Genomic DNA, 17,664 nt, shown 5'->3' on the forward strand with positions numbered 1-17,664 from the left:
CTCGACCCTACCAAACCCGCGGGCGTTGCGCGCTGCGCGCTGCGCGCTGCGGGCAGGACGTCCCAGGATCTGGCCCGGCCCGCAGTGCGCAGAGGACGCGGCGCGGGCATGTTCCGGCTCCTGAGCCCCAGCCTGGGCCGCGGCCTGCTGCGCGCCGCGGGGAGGCGGTGCCGGGTCTGTTCGGCGCACCTGCTCCCGGGGCCGGCAGGAGGTCGGGCGCCCGAGGTGGAGGTGCCGCCGTCCCGAGTCGCGCCGCCCGGCGGGGGTTCGGGCCTGCTGCCGCTGCTGGCAGGTGTGGGTTGCGGGCCGGGCGGGGCGGGGCGCGGGCGCGGGCGGGGCCCGGGGCGCGGGCGGGGCGGTGACCTCGGAGCCCTCTCCGCAGCGCTCGCGTGGTTCTCGAGGCCGGCTGCCGAGGAGGAGGAGGAGCGGCAGGGAGCGGGCGGGGCCGCCCAGGATGCGGCGGACGCGGCGGAGGCGGAGATCATCCAGCTGCTGAAGCGAGCCAAGGTGAGGCGGCCTCGATGCGCGGTGCTGTCTCCAGTTTGCGGAAGCCTGGATGGAGGCCCCGAGGGTAACGGTGCCCGGAATTGGATGGGTCGTGGGGGCTGGGGGCGGGGGCGCTGGGACCCTTCCAGGCTCGTCAGACTGCACAGCTCTCCGTGAGCCGCCGCAGTCGAAGCGGGGGTGGGCGTGGCCCACAGGCACTCTTCTTTCAGTAGCAGAAGTGTCTAGTCGTTGTTGGTCAGCGCACCGGCCGGGCTGGCCAGGCTGGCGTAGAGAATTTTTCACATACAGTGTGTAACGTCCTGAAAATGAAATTTAATGGTGCTTATGAGTGGTTTGGTTCTCGTCTTTCTAAACTGTTCCTTTCCACCACGTTCTTTTCTGTTTTCTCCCCAGGTTATCTCGAATCTTTTATAGGGCTAACTACCGCCTTGATGCCAACAACGGCCACATTCATATTTCCATGCTGCAGTGTGCTACTGGCATGCCATCTCCACTTTCAGGCTCTGGTTACTTCTTAGATTTAACTGGCCCAAAACTAAGCTCTTGGTCTGAAATTCCTCCCCAACACATTTCCTTCAGCATTTTCTCTTCACCACCATCTACTCAGCCTGAAAACCTCATAGTCATTCTTAAAACTTGAGGTACCTTACCCCCACCTTTCAATACACTTACAGTGCAGCAACAAATCCTGAGGCCAACAAATCCAAACAGTCATCCATCCCCCTTTTCTCTATTTCCTCTGCTATCTTTCTAGCTGTATTGTCACAGGCTACTACCTAGCAGTCTTGCCTGTCCTGTTGCCCCCTACATTCTATTCTCCACGCAGCAGCCAGAGTGATTTTTTTTTTTTAACCTCACCCGAGGACATTCTTCCATTTTCTGTTCAGATAGAGTGGGAGGAAGACAGAGAGAGAAACACCTACGTGAAAGGGACACGAGTGGCTGCCACCCACACGACCAACCAGGGCTGAGGACAAACTGCAACCAAGGTACGCGCCCTTAGTGGGAACCGAACCTGGGTCTCCCTGGACCACAGGCCAACGTTCTAACCGCTGAGCTAAACCGGCCAGGGCCAGAGTGATTTTTTTCAAAAAAGTAAATCAGATTATATCACCTTGCCTAAAACCTTTGAATGACTTCCACTGCATTTTTTTTTTTTTTAAATCCTCACTCAAGGATATGTTTTCTCACTGACTTTAGAGAGGAAGAAATAATGATATGAGAGAGAAACATCAGTTAGTTGCTTCCCATATGTGCCATGACCAGGGATGGAACTCGAAACCTTTTTGGTGTACTGGATGACACTCCACCCAACTGAGACACCCAGCTGGGGCTTTTCACTGCATTTATGATAAAGTTCAAGTTCCTTGCCATGGCCTGCAAGACCCTACATGATGGATACCATCCTATCTTGTCCATCCATATGGCAATAATCCTCTGGTTCACCATCTTTCTTTCAGATCTTCTTCTTTTCATTTTGTGTATCGTTCTTAAAAAAATATTCTCTTCAGCCTGTAGGTCCTTAGCTCATTTCTTACTCTCTGTTTGGGTCATTTTCCCCACAATTCCTTGTTTGGTTGACTCTCATCCTTCCTACCTCAGTTTAACTGTCACTTACTTCCTTGGAAAGCTCCCATTTAGAGGAGAACCTTATTGTCCTTTTTCATAGCTCTTATCATTAGTTGTAATTAAGCTTATTTGTCATACAGGGTCACTTCCAGACTGCAGGAAGAGAGAAAGAGGATGTATGGCAAGGAGCTTTCTTATAAAATATGATGTAAAAATTTCTCACATTCCTGCTCTCTGCATCTTCTGGCCATAACTTTGCCATGTGGCCATACATAGCTGCAAGGGAGGCTGACCTCTCTGTCAATATTGTAGACATAATGCCTGGTGTACAATAGGAATTCAGTAAATATTTGATGAATGAATGACTGGCTTCCTTCTGTGTATTGGGATGTATAGTCATATCCTTTTATGTTTGGTAGCACATGCATCTGCTTTCTTTACATTACATTTTTTTTCCCCTCTCTTTTCAGTTGAGCATCATGAAAGATGAGCCAGAAGAGGCTGAGCTAATTTTGCATGATGCGCTTCGTCTTGCCTATCAGAGTGGTAACAAGAAGGCCATCACTTACACTTATGATTTGGTAACTCATATAACTAATCTGAGCCACTGATGAAGGGTGGATGCAAGAGAAGGATTGTTAGCTCTCCCTATTTATATTTCTAACCTTCAGAAATATAAAGCTGTTGGTTTTTGTTTTTACTAAGTTTTCTTTTTGTCTAAGTTTTTATTCTTGGGGTGTCACTTATAAGAAGTTTCAACCCCAGACCAAAAAGAAGTAAATATTATTAACATTTGTTTCCTCAAGGATGAGTGAATCTAGATTTGGTTTGACATCCACAAAGCATATACAAGCATTTATTTTCTTAACCATTGCTGTATTTCCCTTCTAGCAGATTAGTTTCATACTTTTCTCTCTGAATAATTTTTTATTTAGAGGATGAAAGCAAAAAGGAGGTATTAGCGTAAAAGTTTTGAAATAAATAGGAACACAGTGCTCTAAACTGAAAAACAATTTGTCATTTGCTTCCAGATGGCCAACTTAGCATTTATACGGGGTCAGCTTGAAAATGTAAGTAAGTAAATCACTTTCTCATATCTTGAATTTGTGAAGGGCTGGCTTCAAGGGAATGCTATTATTAAGGGTACAGGATAAGCCACTGTAACAAACAGACCGCAAAACAGTGACTCAAACAAGGAGCTGTATTTTTCTTTAATGCATTAATCCAGAAGTAGTTAAACACCGAAGAGGGCTATGTATTTTTGTTCCATGAAGTGGTCCAGAAGGCTAGGGTTTCTTCTTAGGTAAGTTCTCATCTGTATAGATGAGCTGGCCTACCTCCAGCTTGCAGGAAGGAAGAAAGACAGGAGGGGGGCAAGCAGCTTCCTTATAAAATATGATTTAAAAATTGTTCACATTCTTTCTGCCTGCATCTTTTGGCCAAAACTTTATCATAAGACTATACCTAATTGCAGAGGAGGCTGATCTATTTAAAAATTGAGGAGATTCTCTAACTAAAAAAATGGAGAGGAGGAGTGAATATTAGGGAATAGTTTGCAGTCTCTGCCTTAGTGGGTTTGGATTCGAAGTTAACTTCTAAAGTTTCTACTCATCGCACAATAGTTTTTAAGGTACCCAAAGGATGCGGGGTCCAGGTTTTTAGTCTGTTTTCCCATCACAAGGATACTTTTCTCTGTGTGTATGTGAATGTGTGTGTAAATGTGTATTGTGTTTTATGAGGAATGATGCATCAGATTAGAACTTAGAATCCAGGGTCATCTAGATAGTGGAACCCAAGTAAATGAAATCTTTTCCTTATGCTTTTAGGCGGAAAAACTTTTTAAAGCAACAATGAGTTACCTGCTTGGAGAGGGCATCCAGCAGGTAAGGATATTGCCTAGGATTGGGCCCTAGCTGAAGCAGGTTTCAAAACAATTTTGCTTCCTGAAAACTCCACCCAGCTCTCAACATCTCAACATGTGCTTTGGCCAAAAAAAGGTAGATTCTCCCTGCCCACGGCTTGTATAAACACTGCCACTCTTGCCCTGGCTTGTGTGTTCAGTGGTTAGAGCATTGGCCCACACACTGAAGGGTCGCTGGTTCTATTCCTGGTCACAGTGCATACCTGGTTGCAGGTTCAATCCCCAGTACAGTTGAAGCTCGTTTGGGAGGCAACCAATCAATGTGTCTCTCTCACATCAATGGTTCTCTCCCTCACTTCTTCCCTTTCTCCCTTCCTTCTTTGCCTTCCCTCCCTCCCTTCCACTCTAAAAAAATCAATGGAAAAAATATCCTCAGATGAGGATTAATAAAAATTACCTGCCACTCTTCTACTCGTGCTGAGAGATTCACATTTGCCTAATTCCACCAAAAGGATAAAGACTGTTTTTTGGGCCATAGTCAATCTAGAAGTTGATCTGAAATAGTCCATGAAGAAATTTTACTTTTCATGTATTTCTTCCTTTTTGTTTTTCCCAACAGGAAGACAATGCAATAATTGAAATCTCTCTAAAGTTGGCTAGTATCTATGCTGCTCAGAATAGGTAAGTATAGCCAGAATCTAGGACTGTGGGCAGAAAACTTTGATCCTGGGATGTTACATAATTTTCATTTACCTACTGGGTCTCCGAAAAAATTGGGTGTCACATTCAAAGTGATCCATCCTTCTTCGTCTTTGAAATCTTCAGTCTTTCCCAATTTTGCCCCTGCTGTTTCATTGAGCCTGCTGAGTGGGCCCTATAGCCCCCTAACCCTGGCTGTACAGTGACAAAGCTAATCAAGGGAAGTTACAGTTAGAACTTTAGTTTAGCTCTTCCTAGAAGAGGAGGGCAATGTAAAAGCTGCTAGGGATAATAAACTTGGAAGGAGTCATGTTGCTGTTATATGTATTAACCAACCAGGAAGTTGGGTATAAAGTTAAATGAGAGTATCTTAGTGGCTAGTTTGGTGGGCAGTGTTTTTAAAGCATGCAGAGATAGTCAGGTGGCTAGGTTTTAGGAAGGGGAAATGTCTAGGAGTAGAGGAAAGACTTTTGGTAAATGAGACAGGAAATTGGTGCTAATTTAAAAGTATTAGATGAGTCTCAATTCTTAAAAAGAAGAAAGTCTGCCAGTTATACAGGAAAGGAAAGGCATTAGAAAACAATTTGGATGTGTGCCAAAGGTCAGGAACTCTTGATTGATGGCTGGTGCCTTTCATTCTCTCCATGTGGAGTTTAAAGAAACATTTAGGATATAAGTTGGGAGGGTACTTAAAGCACTCCTCTAGAGGGTTATATTCTGGGATGAATTTAAGGGAAAGACAAGCTCTTCCTTAGATTTTTAGTTGCTGAAGAAATTGGGTACTAGAGGTTTGGAATAACATCAAGTCTGGTGCTATAGAATGAGTGCTCATTGAGGCGAGGGGACCCTGGCACTGATGCCTGCTGTCCCTTGTTACCAGTTCCTTCATTCTTAGCAGGTACCACTTAGTCTTCCTGCACTTGTTTGGATACTAGATAGGCAAGAGTTTCAGAGGGCCTTTTGACTTTCAGTCTTTTGTGGAGCTTTGAGGTTGGTCTGTTACTCACTTGGAGGAGTAACAAACAGGACTAGATGTTGATGGGGTATGAACTCCTGGGTAAGCAGCAGCCCAAAGCTAATAATACAGGAGAGTAAGACAAATTCATGATCTTATAGAGATGAAGACTTGTGTAGAAGCCACTAATAATGAGTTTGTAAATTACTCTGTACTCTCTTCAAAAGTGTTTTTTATTTTGTTTTATTAAGCATGAGACCAGAAAATATGCAGTCAGATCCTGAGACTTAGAGACACTGGTAGTTGGGAGGAAAGTCTTTTACAGACATTTTGCTCTGACTAGGAGCATATTGTGGCCAGCAGCCTCTTCAGGTCCATGTCCTGGCTGGATACCAAACCATCAATGCCAAGGTTTGGATCTGGGGGAGCTTCTGTTCTTCCCTGTAAAGCACTAAAAGAGAAGGAATGAGCTTTGTAGTACCACTTCTGTTAAGAAACTAGAGCCAAAACATAGAGCAAGAACCAGGACTGAGCTTCTGGTGGAGAAGGAACTTCTGTCATGGTTTCTGTGCATCTCTTTATAGAAACCAGCAGTTGATGCTTATTCTGCCCAGAGTCAATCTGCCTGCTGCTGGGGAACCAGGGCTAGAGGGTCCAGGGCTAGAGTGAGGCTAAATCCCTCTAGCTGTAGCTGGGAGTTCCATTTCTGTAAAAGAAACTTTCATCAAAGATCTACAGCTTGGAAGACGTATTCAGGTTATTCCAGAAATTGTATGAGGTCGTTAGTTAAGACTCCCAATACAGGGAGTGGCCTCCATTCATAGTAGAATTGCTTTGAGCAGGTGTAGGCTTTAACAGATGGAGAAACTGACTCACTTGAAACTGTTAGAGGGGGTGATGAAAATTGATGGTTATGTCTTTTATTAAAACCATGGCTGCATTCCTAGCTTTTTATGTCTTAAGTTACATTAAATGGGTGACTACAGGAAATATCTAACTTTTGAGAAATAGCAGATTGACATCCCTCAGATACTTTAAACACAATTTCTCTTCCCATCTTACACTTCCTTTATTGATATATTCAAACCCCAGCTGGGGATAAAAGAGGAATTTGTGAAAAGTGAGTGGCTGATTGCTGATCTTTGCTTTACAGACAGGAATTTGCTCTTGCTGGCTATGAATTCTGCATTTCAACTCTAGAGGGAAAAATTGAAAGAGAAAAGGAATTAGCAGAAGACGTTTTGTCAGGTAGGGAAATCTGACTTTTCTGGACATTGCCACAAAAGGCTTCACTGTTAATCTGTGGTAAAGGGAATCAGGGGAGGGAAAGTCATCCATTTGGGAAATTAAGTGTCTATGTTTAAGGTCTCAGCAGAGGATTTGGGATAAGATATTTTGATTAAATGACTTGACCACTGGTGTTTTTTTAACCCCCTTGGTGACATGTTCATAATTTATCTGTTGACTTTTATTATATGTAACTGCTGGAAAATTGAGCAGAAAGGGAAGGTTCAGCTACCAGTCACAATGCTAATTAATTACCTTTTGGTGTTAGATACATGACACGTTCTGTTTCAACTCATGTTTTTGCAATTCGTCTTTAGTATGGAGGGAAGAGCCTGAAGATTTAAACTAAAAATAGGATGGGATGGGCAGGAAGCTCTCCAGCTCTGAATGATTTGGGTTCAAGTATTAGCAAGATGTTTGAGATACAGCAGTCAACTCTGTTGTGTCTAAAGCAGTAAATATGCCTTGAAAGAGTTGTCTGTGCTCAGTTGTCTTCCAATTCTCTCCTGGACATCAAATCGTTTTTTCCTCCATCACTCTACTGAAGCTTTCCTTCCTTATCTTACCTACCATACTTATTAGCAGTCTGACCCAGGTGATCACTGTCTTCTATTGGAAACACTTTATTCACTTGCCTTCTCCTGTGCCATCTCTAAAGTTAGCAGATCTCAGGGCTGACTTTGGCCCTCTTCTCTTTTTCTTTCTGCCCTCACACCCTAGGAGATAACATTTAAATCCTATAACTTTAATATCAGTTTTACATCTTCAGCCCCAACTTGCATATGAACTGCAGACTCGTGGGTAAGCTTGTCTACCTGACATCTTGAATGTCTGATGGTCATCTCATACTTACCATGTCTGAAATGGGTCTCTCTCTCTCTCTTTTTTTAAATTGTGCGTTTACTATCCCAGGTCACATCTCCTTCCATCATCATTTATCCCTTCCTATACCTCTCCCTCCCCCAACCCCACTTCCCTTCTGGTATGCTATTGTCTGGGTCTATGAGCTTTGTTTTGTTTTTAATTAATCCCTTCACCTTTTCACCAGCCTTGCAACCCTATTCCCCTTTGACAACTGTCAGTCTGTTCTCTGTCAGTCTATGAGTCTGTTTCTATTTTGTTTGTTAGTTATTAAATTCCGCATATGAGTGAAGTCATAATGGTACTTGTATTTCTCTGACTGGCTTATTTCATTTAGCATAATGATCTCCACGTCCATCTATGTTGTTGCAAAGGGTAAGATTTTCTTTACTTTTTTTTTTTTACAGCTGGGGAATATTCAATGAAATGGGTCTCTTGATTTTTACCATTGACAAACTTGTTTCTTCACTAAGCCTCAGTTTAGCAATTTTTTTTTTTCTTTTCTTTTTTTCAAATCTTTATTTTTGGATGTAAAATGTATTACAGATGTTCCACATTTTTCCCCCATTGACCCCCCTCCTCCCCCCTCCCGCCCCCCTCCCACCTTTTCCCACACTATTGTCTGTGTCCATTGGTTATGCATATAAGTTCTTTGGTTTATTTCTTCCCACCCTCCCAACCCCTTTCCCTTTGAGGTTTGTCAGTCTAGCAATGAATTTGTGCTTCTTAATCCCTTCACCTTTTTCACCCATTCCCCCAACCCCCTTCCCAACTGGCAACCAACAAAATGTTCTCTGTATCTATGAGAATGTTTCTGTTCTTCCTGTTCATTTTGTTTGTAGATTCCATTGTTGATAGATATGTATTCATTGCCATTTTGTTTGTTCATACATTTTATCTTTTTCTTCAAAAAGATCCTTCATCATTTCATATAATAATGGTTTGGTAGTGATGAACTCCTTTAACTTTTTCTTGTCTGAGAAAGTTTTTATATGTCCATCGATTCTAAATGACAGCTTTGCAGGATAGAGTAATTTTGGTTGTAGGTTCTTGGTTTTCATCACTCTGAATATTTCTTGCCACTCCCTTTTGGCCTGCAAAGTTTCTTTTGAGAAATCAGCTGACAGCTTAATGGGTACTCCCTTGTAGGTAACTAGCTGCCTTTCTCTTGCTGCTTTTAATATTCTCTCTTTGTCTTGAACCTTTTGCATTTTGATGATGATGTGTCTTGGTGGGTGCCTCTTGGGGTTCATCTTGTTTGGGACTCTCTGTGCTTCCTGAACTTGTATGTCTGTTTCCTTCACCAAGTTAGGAAAGTTTTCTGCCATTATTGTTTCAAACAGGTTTTCGATTTCTTGTTCTCTCTCTTCTCCTTCCGGCACCTCCAAGATGCGAATGTTGGCACGCTTGAAGTTGTCCCAGAGGCTCCTTACACTATCCTCATTTTTTTGGGTTCTTTTTTCTTTTTGTTCTGATTGGGGATTTTTTGCTTCCTTATATTCCAAATCGATGGTTTGCTCCTTGGATTTACATACTCTATTATTGAAGCTGTGTAAATTATTATTTCAGTTAATGCCTCCTTTAATTCTAACTGTGTATCCATGATTTCTAACTGGTCCTTTTTTATGCTCTTGAGGCCCTCCCTAAGTTCACTGAAGTTCTCACTAAGTTCATTGAGCATCCTTATAAGCAGTATTTTGAACTCAGTATCTGTTAGGTTGCTTATCTCCCTTTCGCTTAATTCTTTTATTGGGGTTTTGTTCTGTTCTTTCATTTGGGACCTGTTTCTTTGTATCCTCATTTTGGCTGCCTCCCTGTGTTTGTTTCTGTGTATTACTTAATGAGAGGTATGGGGCTCGCTGAGACCCGATGCTGCTTGTTTGAAAGAATTTAGGAAAAACCTGAAGCAGGATCCAAGACTGGCCAATCCTATGGTTAAGCAAGTGGCAACAGCTTGGGTGGGCTTGAAAGTTGTGTGGGGTGGGGCGGGGCCTCAGGGAGTCAGCAGGGCGGGGCTACCAGTGTGAGCCAGGTTGCTGGAGTCCCAGATATGGCTTCTGTCTGCCGCCCCCGGGAAGGGCTCACCAAAGGAACAAAGGCCTCTTACAGCACGTTTGTCCCCGAGGAAGCCCCCTCTCCAGCCCTCGCTCCAGTGCCAAACAGCTCAGTTCTTCCCTGTATGTCTCTGGAGCCCCTCGAGCTGCCTCCCCTCCGAGCTTAGAGGGAGAGAGTCCGATAAGTCCGTGCGTGGGCCCTTTAGGGAGCTGCCTGGGGCTCCAGCCGCCTCAGCTTCCCTGCGCCTCAGTTTCCGCTGGTTTTTCCAGCCAGAAGTTATGGGGACTTCTCTTCCTGGCACTGGAACCCTGAACGGGGCACCTGATGTGGGACGGGGACCCCTCAGTCCTCAGGAAGGACCTTCCCAGCCGCGGGAGCCTCCTGATTTTTATCCACCACGCTTGGGTGTGGGACCAGCCCGTCTCGCCGCCGCTGCGCTGCCAGTCCTACCAGTCTGGATGTAGCTGCTTTTTTTTTTTAATTCCGTAGTTGTACGACTTCCATTCAGCTTGATTTCAGGCGGGTTTGAATGATGGTTGTTCTGTAGTTTAGTTGTAACTTTGATGTGGTTGTGGGAGGACGTGATACCGCGTTTACTTACCCGCCATCTTGACCGGAAGTCCAGTTTAGCAAATTACACCACCATTCATTCACCCAGTTCCTTTGGCCAAGAACCTAAGAATCATATGATTTCTTCCTCATTCCTTATACGTAATTCACCAGCAAGTTACATTGGGTCAGCCATCAAAATATATCATTTCAGACCATGTCTCATCCTCTTGCCCTACTGCTTTGGTCAAGGCCATCATTGTCTCTTGCCTGGACACTTGTAATAATCTCTCACAGGTTTTCCTGCTTCACTTCATTCCCTCACACAATCTATTACTCGTGCAGCAGGCTGAGTGATCTTTTAAGAACTCAGTGCCTTTGGCCCTGGATGGTTTGGCTCAGCATTTGGAGCGTCGGCTTGCAGACCAGAGAGTCCCAGGTTTGGTTCCTGCTAAGGGCATGTACCTCAGTTGCAGTTTGTCCCCAGCCCCATTTGGAGTCGTGTGGGTGGCAGCCACTCAATGTATCTCTCTCACATTGATGTTTCTCTTCCTTCTTCCATCTCTCCCTCCTGCTCTATCTGAAGATAAATGCAAAAGTGACCTCGGGTGAGGATAAAAATAAATAAAATAAATAAATAAAGAACTCAGTGCCTTTGCATCATCTTTAGAATAAATTCAGAATCTCTGTGTGGATATATAAAGCCCTACATGATCTGACTCCCAACTACCACTTCTCCTTCCTCTTGTGCTCTCCCCCTTGCTCATTCCACTTTCCCCACACTGCTCTTTTTTCACTATTCTTGTACATTCCAAGCTAATTGCTTCTAGGTCTTTTCCCTCTGCCTAGCTTGTTCTCCTATATCTTTTTTTTTTTTTTTAAAGAAAGCTAATTTAGAGTGCAGTGCTCTCAGAGGGGAAGAGTCACCGCCTGCTAGATGCTGAGTTAGAATGGAAACGTCTGAACATGCCTATTCATCACCCCTAGGAGTTAACACTGAGAACCCTGCTTTATGTTGTTGCTTGCTACATACTTTTTCAAAAGGATCATACTGAAATAAAAAAAACATGTTTTTGGAATTAAGGGAAAAATACAAGCATGCTGAACATCTGGTTTCTTCATTAGAAGAAAAAAACAACTATTTAAAACTGTCAACAAGTCAATAAAAATATGTACAAGGGTTAGTTAGTTAGTAAGGAAAATCTCTTCTACTCCCTAGAAAAGACAGGTCCACATTGTGTTTATAAAGGCCCAGAGAGAGAAAACATATTTGGGGCAGGGCGTTATTGAGGGAGGAGAGAGATACATTGAAGTGCTTGGAGGGGCAGACACTAAAGTTGCTGACATCAGGGTAAGAAAAAGCCCCTGGCCCTGGCCGGTTTGGCTCAGCGGTTAGAGCGTCGGCCTGCGGTCCGGAGAGACCCGGGTTCGGTTCCCGCTAAGGGCACGTGCCTTGGTTGCAGTTTGTCCCCGGCCCTGGTTGGGTCGTGTGGGTGGCAACCACTCGATGTGTCGCTTTCACGTCGATGTTTTTTTCTCTTTCTCTCTCCCTCCCACTCTATCTGAACAAAATATCGTGAGGATAAAAAAATAAATAAATAAAAAGCCCCTGGAATAGTGAGGTTTAAAATGCCCCAGGGAGATAACACCAGAGGACAATGGTGACATGACATAGCTCTGGGGGCAGCTCTGAGACCCCTGGCTCCAAGGCCAGACAGAGGCCTGAAGACCCCAGCGATTTTAGAACAGGAGCAGCAGCACCATCCATCGTCAGGATATTACATGACTTGGACATTGATCATTTTGGCCTGGTTGGGTTAAAGACCTGAGTCCTCTCTGAAATTCTAACACAGCCCTGGTTTTGGGGGTAGGGAAGATCATGCGAAGAGAACAATAATGTCTAAGGTGGAATTTTTATTTCCTTAATATCTTTGGATTTTAGAATTGATTTAAGATCATTAGAGAAACAGTGGAACTGTTTGGTACTGAATCAGCTGTGGAGTAAAAATTACGCTGTTGCAGAAGTTATGTTACTGGCGGTGTTAGCCGCAAAACTGGACCTTGGTTCTTGAGTTGGCAAAGAAAGGATTTAGAGTCAAGAACTCAAATTGTAAGAGCAAGTTTATTAAGTTACAGAGGTAGAAGTGAGCCAGTTGGGCTCCATGAGCTCAGGAAACAAGTTACAAGAAGCAAAAGAAGGGCCCGTGGAGCTTAGGAGAGGAAAAGGCAAAGATAATGCACTGGGGGGAAAACATGGGGTAAGGGAAAGAAATGAACCTCTTATTTTAAAAATATATTTCATTGATTTTTAGAGAGAAACGTCAATGTGAGAAAGATACATCAATCGGCTGCCTCTTGCATGCCCCCAACTGGGGATCAAACCTACAAGGGCATGTGCCCTGACCAGGAATCAAACCAGTAACTTTCAGTGCATGGAATGATGCCCAATCAACTGAGTCACACCGGCCAGGGCTGTTCTCCCATACCTTTTATGGCTAGGTCTCTTCATTTAGTTCTGTGCTCAGATAGTACTTCCTCAGGAGGCCTACCCTGACTAAAACAATCATCTCTTCCCACCTTAATGTCTCCCTCGTCCTTTATTCTTCTTTACTTTTTTAATCGCACATAAAAGCAGGTCTGTGTTGTGTGCTTGGGTTTGTGTTGCAACTAAAAGTATATTTTTGTTCAAATGCTTTTAGTATTTGTCTTCCCTATCAAATAGGGTTAGACGCCATCTGTTTTATTAACTGCTGTGTCCTCAGCACCTAGAGCAGTGCCCAGCACATAGTTAAGGCTTGATCATTGTTGGATGAAAGAACAAAAGACCCAACAAAACAAGTTAAAGTTTCAGTGTAGTGTGGAAGGGCTCTGAGGACATTCACAACAGATGTAAAAACAAGTCTAGCAATACAGTATGTCACTGGAACTATCCACATCGTTGCTATCTTTCGTTTATTAGCATTGACTGTAGACAGTTTCTTCTGGGGTAAAGCTATCCTTTCTAATTCCAAAAGTAATACCAGTGCATTGAAGAAAATTTGGAAAAGTATCAAGAAGAAAATAAAGTTAACCACACTACTAAGTGTTTATTTTTTGTTTATTGTTTATTTTTTCTTGTGTGTTTTTCCAGGCTTGTTTTCAACCTGTGCTATTAACATTAAGAAACAAATTAGGGACCATACTGTATATACTACTTTGTAACTTGATTTTAAAAAATTTAGTAACATAGTATGAAAACTCTTTTTTCAAAGCAAAGGCATTCTTATTGAAGAAAGCAAACTAATTTCTATTATAAACACTGTTACATTTTATTATGTAAAAAAGAAAATGTGTTACATTATTCTTTTTTCAATTTTTTAGAAATCCTCACCTGAAGATATGTTTCATCCATTTTTTTTAGAGAGAGAGAGAGAGAAACAATGTGAAAAATATTGATTACCTTCTGTATGTGTCCCGACCCTGGAACAAACCGGCAACCAAGGCATGCATCCTGACTGGGAATTGAACCCACAATCTTTGGTGTATAGGGCAATGCTCCAACCAGCTGAGCCACCCCACCCACATTATTCTTAATCTTATTTTTTTCTAAAGGCATATATCCCAACTCAGTTTTGAACAAAGTAAATCCAGTATCAAATTTGTATGCTTTTTATTGGCTTGACTAACTATTTCAATAGTAAATAACTTCAGATGACATAAAAACTTGGTCTAGCCCTGGCCAATTTGGCTCTGCAGTTAAGAGTGTTGGCCCATGGACCAAAGAGTTAACGAATTCGATTCTGGTCAAGGGCATGTACCTCTGTTGCTGTTTGGTCCCTGGCCCTGGTTGGGGCGTGTAGGAGGCAGCCAGTCTGTGTGTCTCTCTCACATTGATGTTTCTCTCTCTTACTCTCTCTCTACCTCCCTCCCTCCCACTCTGTCTGAAAATAAATGGAGAAAAATATCCTCGGGTGAGGATTAAAAAAAAAAACTTGGTCTAAAATCATGTTTAATGGTTTTACCTCAAATCAGAAAACAAAATGAAGTGCTGTGGTCAGTTAATAAAATAGTTTTAACCAAACCAGACCAAACCAAAAAAACCAACTTGGTCTAGGATGCTCGTTTTGTTCCTCATATTGTATCTGTATATGTAATTACAGATAAAAAAATTAAGTGAAAACAATAGATTACACAACATTATAGTTAGGAGGAGCCTCATTTTCTAAAATATGTAGATTAAATACAGGTATAGAATAAGGGCTGAATGATACCAAAATATAGATAATGATTATCCCTGGCTGATAGATTTATATATAGGGGTTTTTATATTTCTAAATAACATAAAATTATTATTTCTTGATTTATCTTTAGAATCTATTGACTTATAGAAAAGTGATAATTTAGTACATTTTTTTTTTACTATTTTCACATGTAAATACTGTTAGCTGCTGATCCAAATAACATGATTTTATAATTACATTTTCTTCCATGTACAACCTTTTGTTTTCCTCTGAAGTCAGTAGTTAACTAGATTTTTTTGTTGCTTGTTTTTTATGTATATGACAAATTCTTCACTTCACCATAGCACTTGATTTCTTTCATTCCTCAGCTTCTCTGGGATCCCAGCTGGTCACTGACCTCTTTCTTTCCTTTATTTGTTTGTATAGAGTTAGGAGTTGTTGGCTTTTTGTTTTAATGAAAAGAACTGTGAAACTATTATTTGTATAGTTTAAAGAATAATAAGAACAGGCAGTGACGCAACATTAAAAGTACCTTTGAAGACCTTTGTGTGCCTGACCCCAGTCTCATATCCCTTCCTACTTCAGAGCTACGGATCTCCTAAATCTTTATCATCCATTCGCTTTTCTTCAATTTACCTTCTATACAGAAGATACTGCCCTGGCCGGTTTGGCTCAGCGGTTAGAGCGTCGGCCTGCGGTCCAGAGAGACCTGGGTTCGGTTCCCGCTAAGGGCACGTAGCTCGGTTGCAGTTTGTCCCCGGCCCTGGTCGGTCGTGCGGGTGGCAGCCACTCGATGTGTTCCTTTCACGTCGATGTTTCTCTCTCTCTCTCTCTGTTCCTCTCTCTCCCTCCCACTCTACCTGAACAAAAAATGGAAAAATGCCCTTGGGTGAGGATAAAAAAAAAAAAAAAAAATACAGAAGATACTGAGTTTTTGTGTGTTTCTTCTTAAAATGAATCACACAGTATGACTTGCACCAGTCTTTAATCTTTTTGGGATTAGATCTGAATTCATTTATGTTTATTTCCTTGCTTTATTTTTAATAAATATTGAGGAGCTGTTCTATGCCAGCTGTTGTTCTATCATTTGCATAGAGGCAAGTGAGGCTAAAGTTCCTGCTCTTTGGATCTTGATGCTTAGAAAGGTATTTTTCAGCTTTGAGATCAGATATGTGTATTCACCCATCTTCCCTTCTGATTTTTCTTTTTCTTTATTTCTAAACAGTTTTAACATTTAATTTTTTAATATATCTGCAATTTATTTTGGTGTGAAGTTGTTAACTGCTTTGTTTTGGGATTTTATTTTATTTTATTTATTTCTTTATTTTTTTATCCTCACCCGAAGACGTTTTTTCCATTTTTTGTTCAGATAGACTGGGAGAGAGAGAGAGAGAGAAACATCGACATGAAAGGGACACGTCGAGTGGTTGCCACTCACACGACCCAATCAGGGCCGGGGACAAACTGCAAACAAGGCATATGCCCTTAGTGGGAACCGAACCTGGGTCTCTCAGGACTGCAGGCCAACGCTCCAACTGCTGAGCCAAACTGGCCAGGGCTCTTTTGGGATTTTATATTCAGATTTATTCATGTGATGAAACTTAAAACAGTATACATTGTTTGAATTATATGTTTCAGTTATATGGTAATACAGATCTCACTTTGCAAAATTTTTCCACTTTATTTTCACATAAATTTTAGATATTTTCATATGAATTTGAGATCATTTTGTCCAGTCACCAAAGTGCTTTGAGACTGAATTATTAGATTTGCATTATATTTATAAGTTAGTTTGGGGAGCTTGCCATCTGAATACATAAGTTACCATTTGACTGCAAATAGCAGAAAATTTCAGCTAAATTAAGTTTAACGGTAAGGACACTTCTCTCATGTAACTGGCAATTCAGCAAAAGGCAGCAGGCTATTGAGTTAGTTGATAAATGTGTAGCTTGTTGATATCCTGAAGGATAAGGTTCTTTCCATCCCTCCTCACTGTCATTCTCAGTGTGTTGGCTTTCTCTTCATGCTCCCCTTGTGATTGGAAAGTGACTATACTGGATCCCAGGAATCTTATCCAGAAATGACAATGTCCTGAGGAAAAGGAGACTTCTTTGTTTCTCTTAGAATGAAGGTAATCTTCTTAGAAGTTCACAAGTAGATTTATCCTTACTTCTCCTTGGCTGGAAGTGGGTTATATGGCATTTCTAATCCAGTCCTTGGCAAGAGAAATGGGATTGCCATGATTGACTAAAACTGATCAGGATCCATTCCTAACAGGGTGGGAATCCCCTCTGCTTGAAAGGAGTGGGTACTGGGACAAACTGCAGCTGCTCTAACAGAAGTCACTCACTACTCTCTGCAACAGTGAGTCTTCCCATTGAGGACTGATGTCTCTCGCACAGATTTATTCACATGACAGCTATTTATTACATTTGATTCCAAGTGGATACTTGACTGAACTATTTGCTTTTCAGTTGTTAATAACCCTGATTCCAGATATGTAATTATACGTTTGGGAAATGATGATAGTTGTTTCCTTTTAGATATAGTTCTGCACCCATCCCCCCTCCCCTGTCCCCATTAAATTCAGTCATCAGCTGTACCTGCAGAACAGCACTGAATAATAGTAGTGATGGACAACTTCGTCTTATGTTTAATTTGGTGCCAGCTGTATGAATAGATGTATTTTTGTATGTCTAGAGTAAACCAGGCTTGCTAGTAATTGGTTAATTGTGCAGTATACTGCTGGATAATATTTAATGCTGAGATTTTATTTAGATTTTCTGCATTTATTTTCTTATGTGAGATCTATAGTTTATTTATTGTGCTTGTCATCACAGGATTGTATTAATGTGATGAAATGAATTGGGATGCTTTCTATATTTTTTGTTCTGGAATAGGTATGGGGTATTACATAGGAATGATCTATTCCTTGAAAGTTGTGGGATCTATGAAACCATATGGGCCAGATCTCCTTTAGAGTTGATTCCCTGGCATCTTTTTTTCTTCCTCAATTACTCATGCATTCAAGTTTCTTTCATTTTCTTGATTTGATTTCAGTACCTACGACAGTGACAAAGTTAATAAAGACCTGTTGAATA

At 42.0% G+C, this 17,664-nt stretch overlaps 1 protein-coding gene across 2 annotated transcripts in view; it reads left to right on the forward strand.

The window, feature by feature from the left end:
- The first annotated feature begins 68 nt into the window (after nt 1-68).
- Nucleotides 69-17,664, forward strand: part of TTC19 (tetratricopeptide repeat domain 19) — a 46,929-nt gene continuing 29,333 nt past the window's right edge. For both annotated transcript variants that reach the window (XR_004961570.1, XM_036278333.1), the window contains exons 1-7: nt 69-292; nt 383-507; nt 2,547-2,657; nt 3,108-3,146; nt 3,903-3,959; nt 4,557-4,618; nt 6,745-6,839. Coding sequence is in view for 1 of the 2 variants with exons in the window: in XM_036278333.1 (XP_036134226.1) it covers nt 109-292; nt 383-507; nt 2,547-2,657; nt 3,108-3,146; nt 3,903-3,959; nt 4,557-4,618; nt 6,745-6,839 (673 nt within the window). In the remaining variant the exon portion in view is untranslated. The remainder of the gene's footprint in view (nt 293-382; nt 508-2,546; nt 2,658-3,107; nt 3,147-3,902; nt 3,960-4,556; nt 4,619-6,744; nt 6,840-17,664) is intronic.

The sequence above is a fragment of the Molossus molossus genome, unplaced genomic scaffold (genome assembly GCF_014108415.1).
Source record: "Molossus molossus isolate mMolMol1 unplaced genomic scaffold, mMolMol1.p scaffold_m16_p_27, whole genome shotgun sequence".
Classification (NCBI taxonomy): Eukaryota; Metazoa; Chordata; class Mammalia; order Chiroptera; family Molossidae; genus Molossus; species Molossus molossus.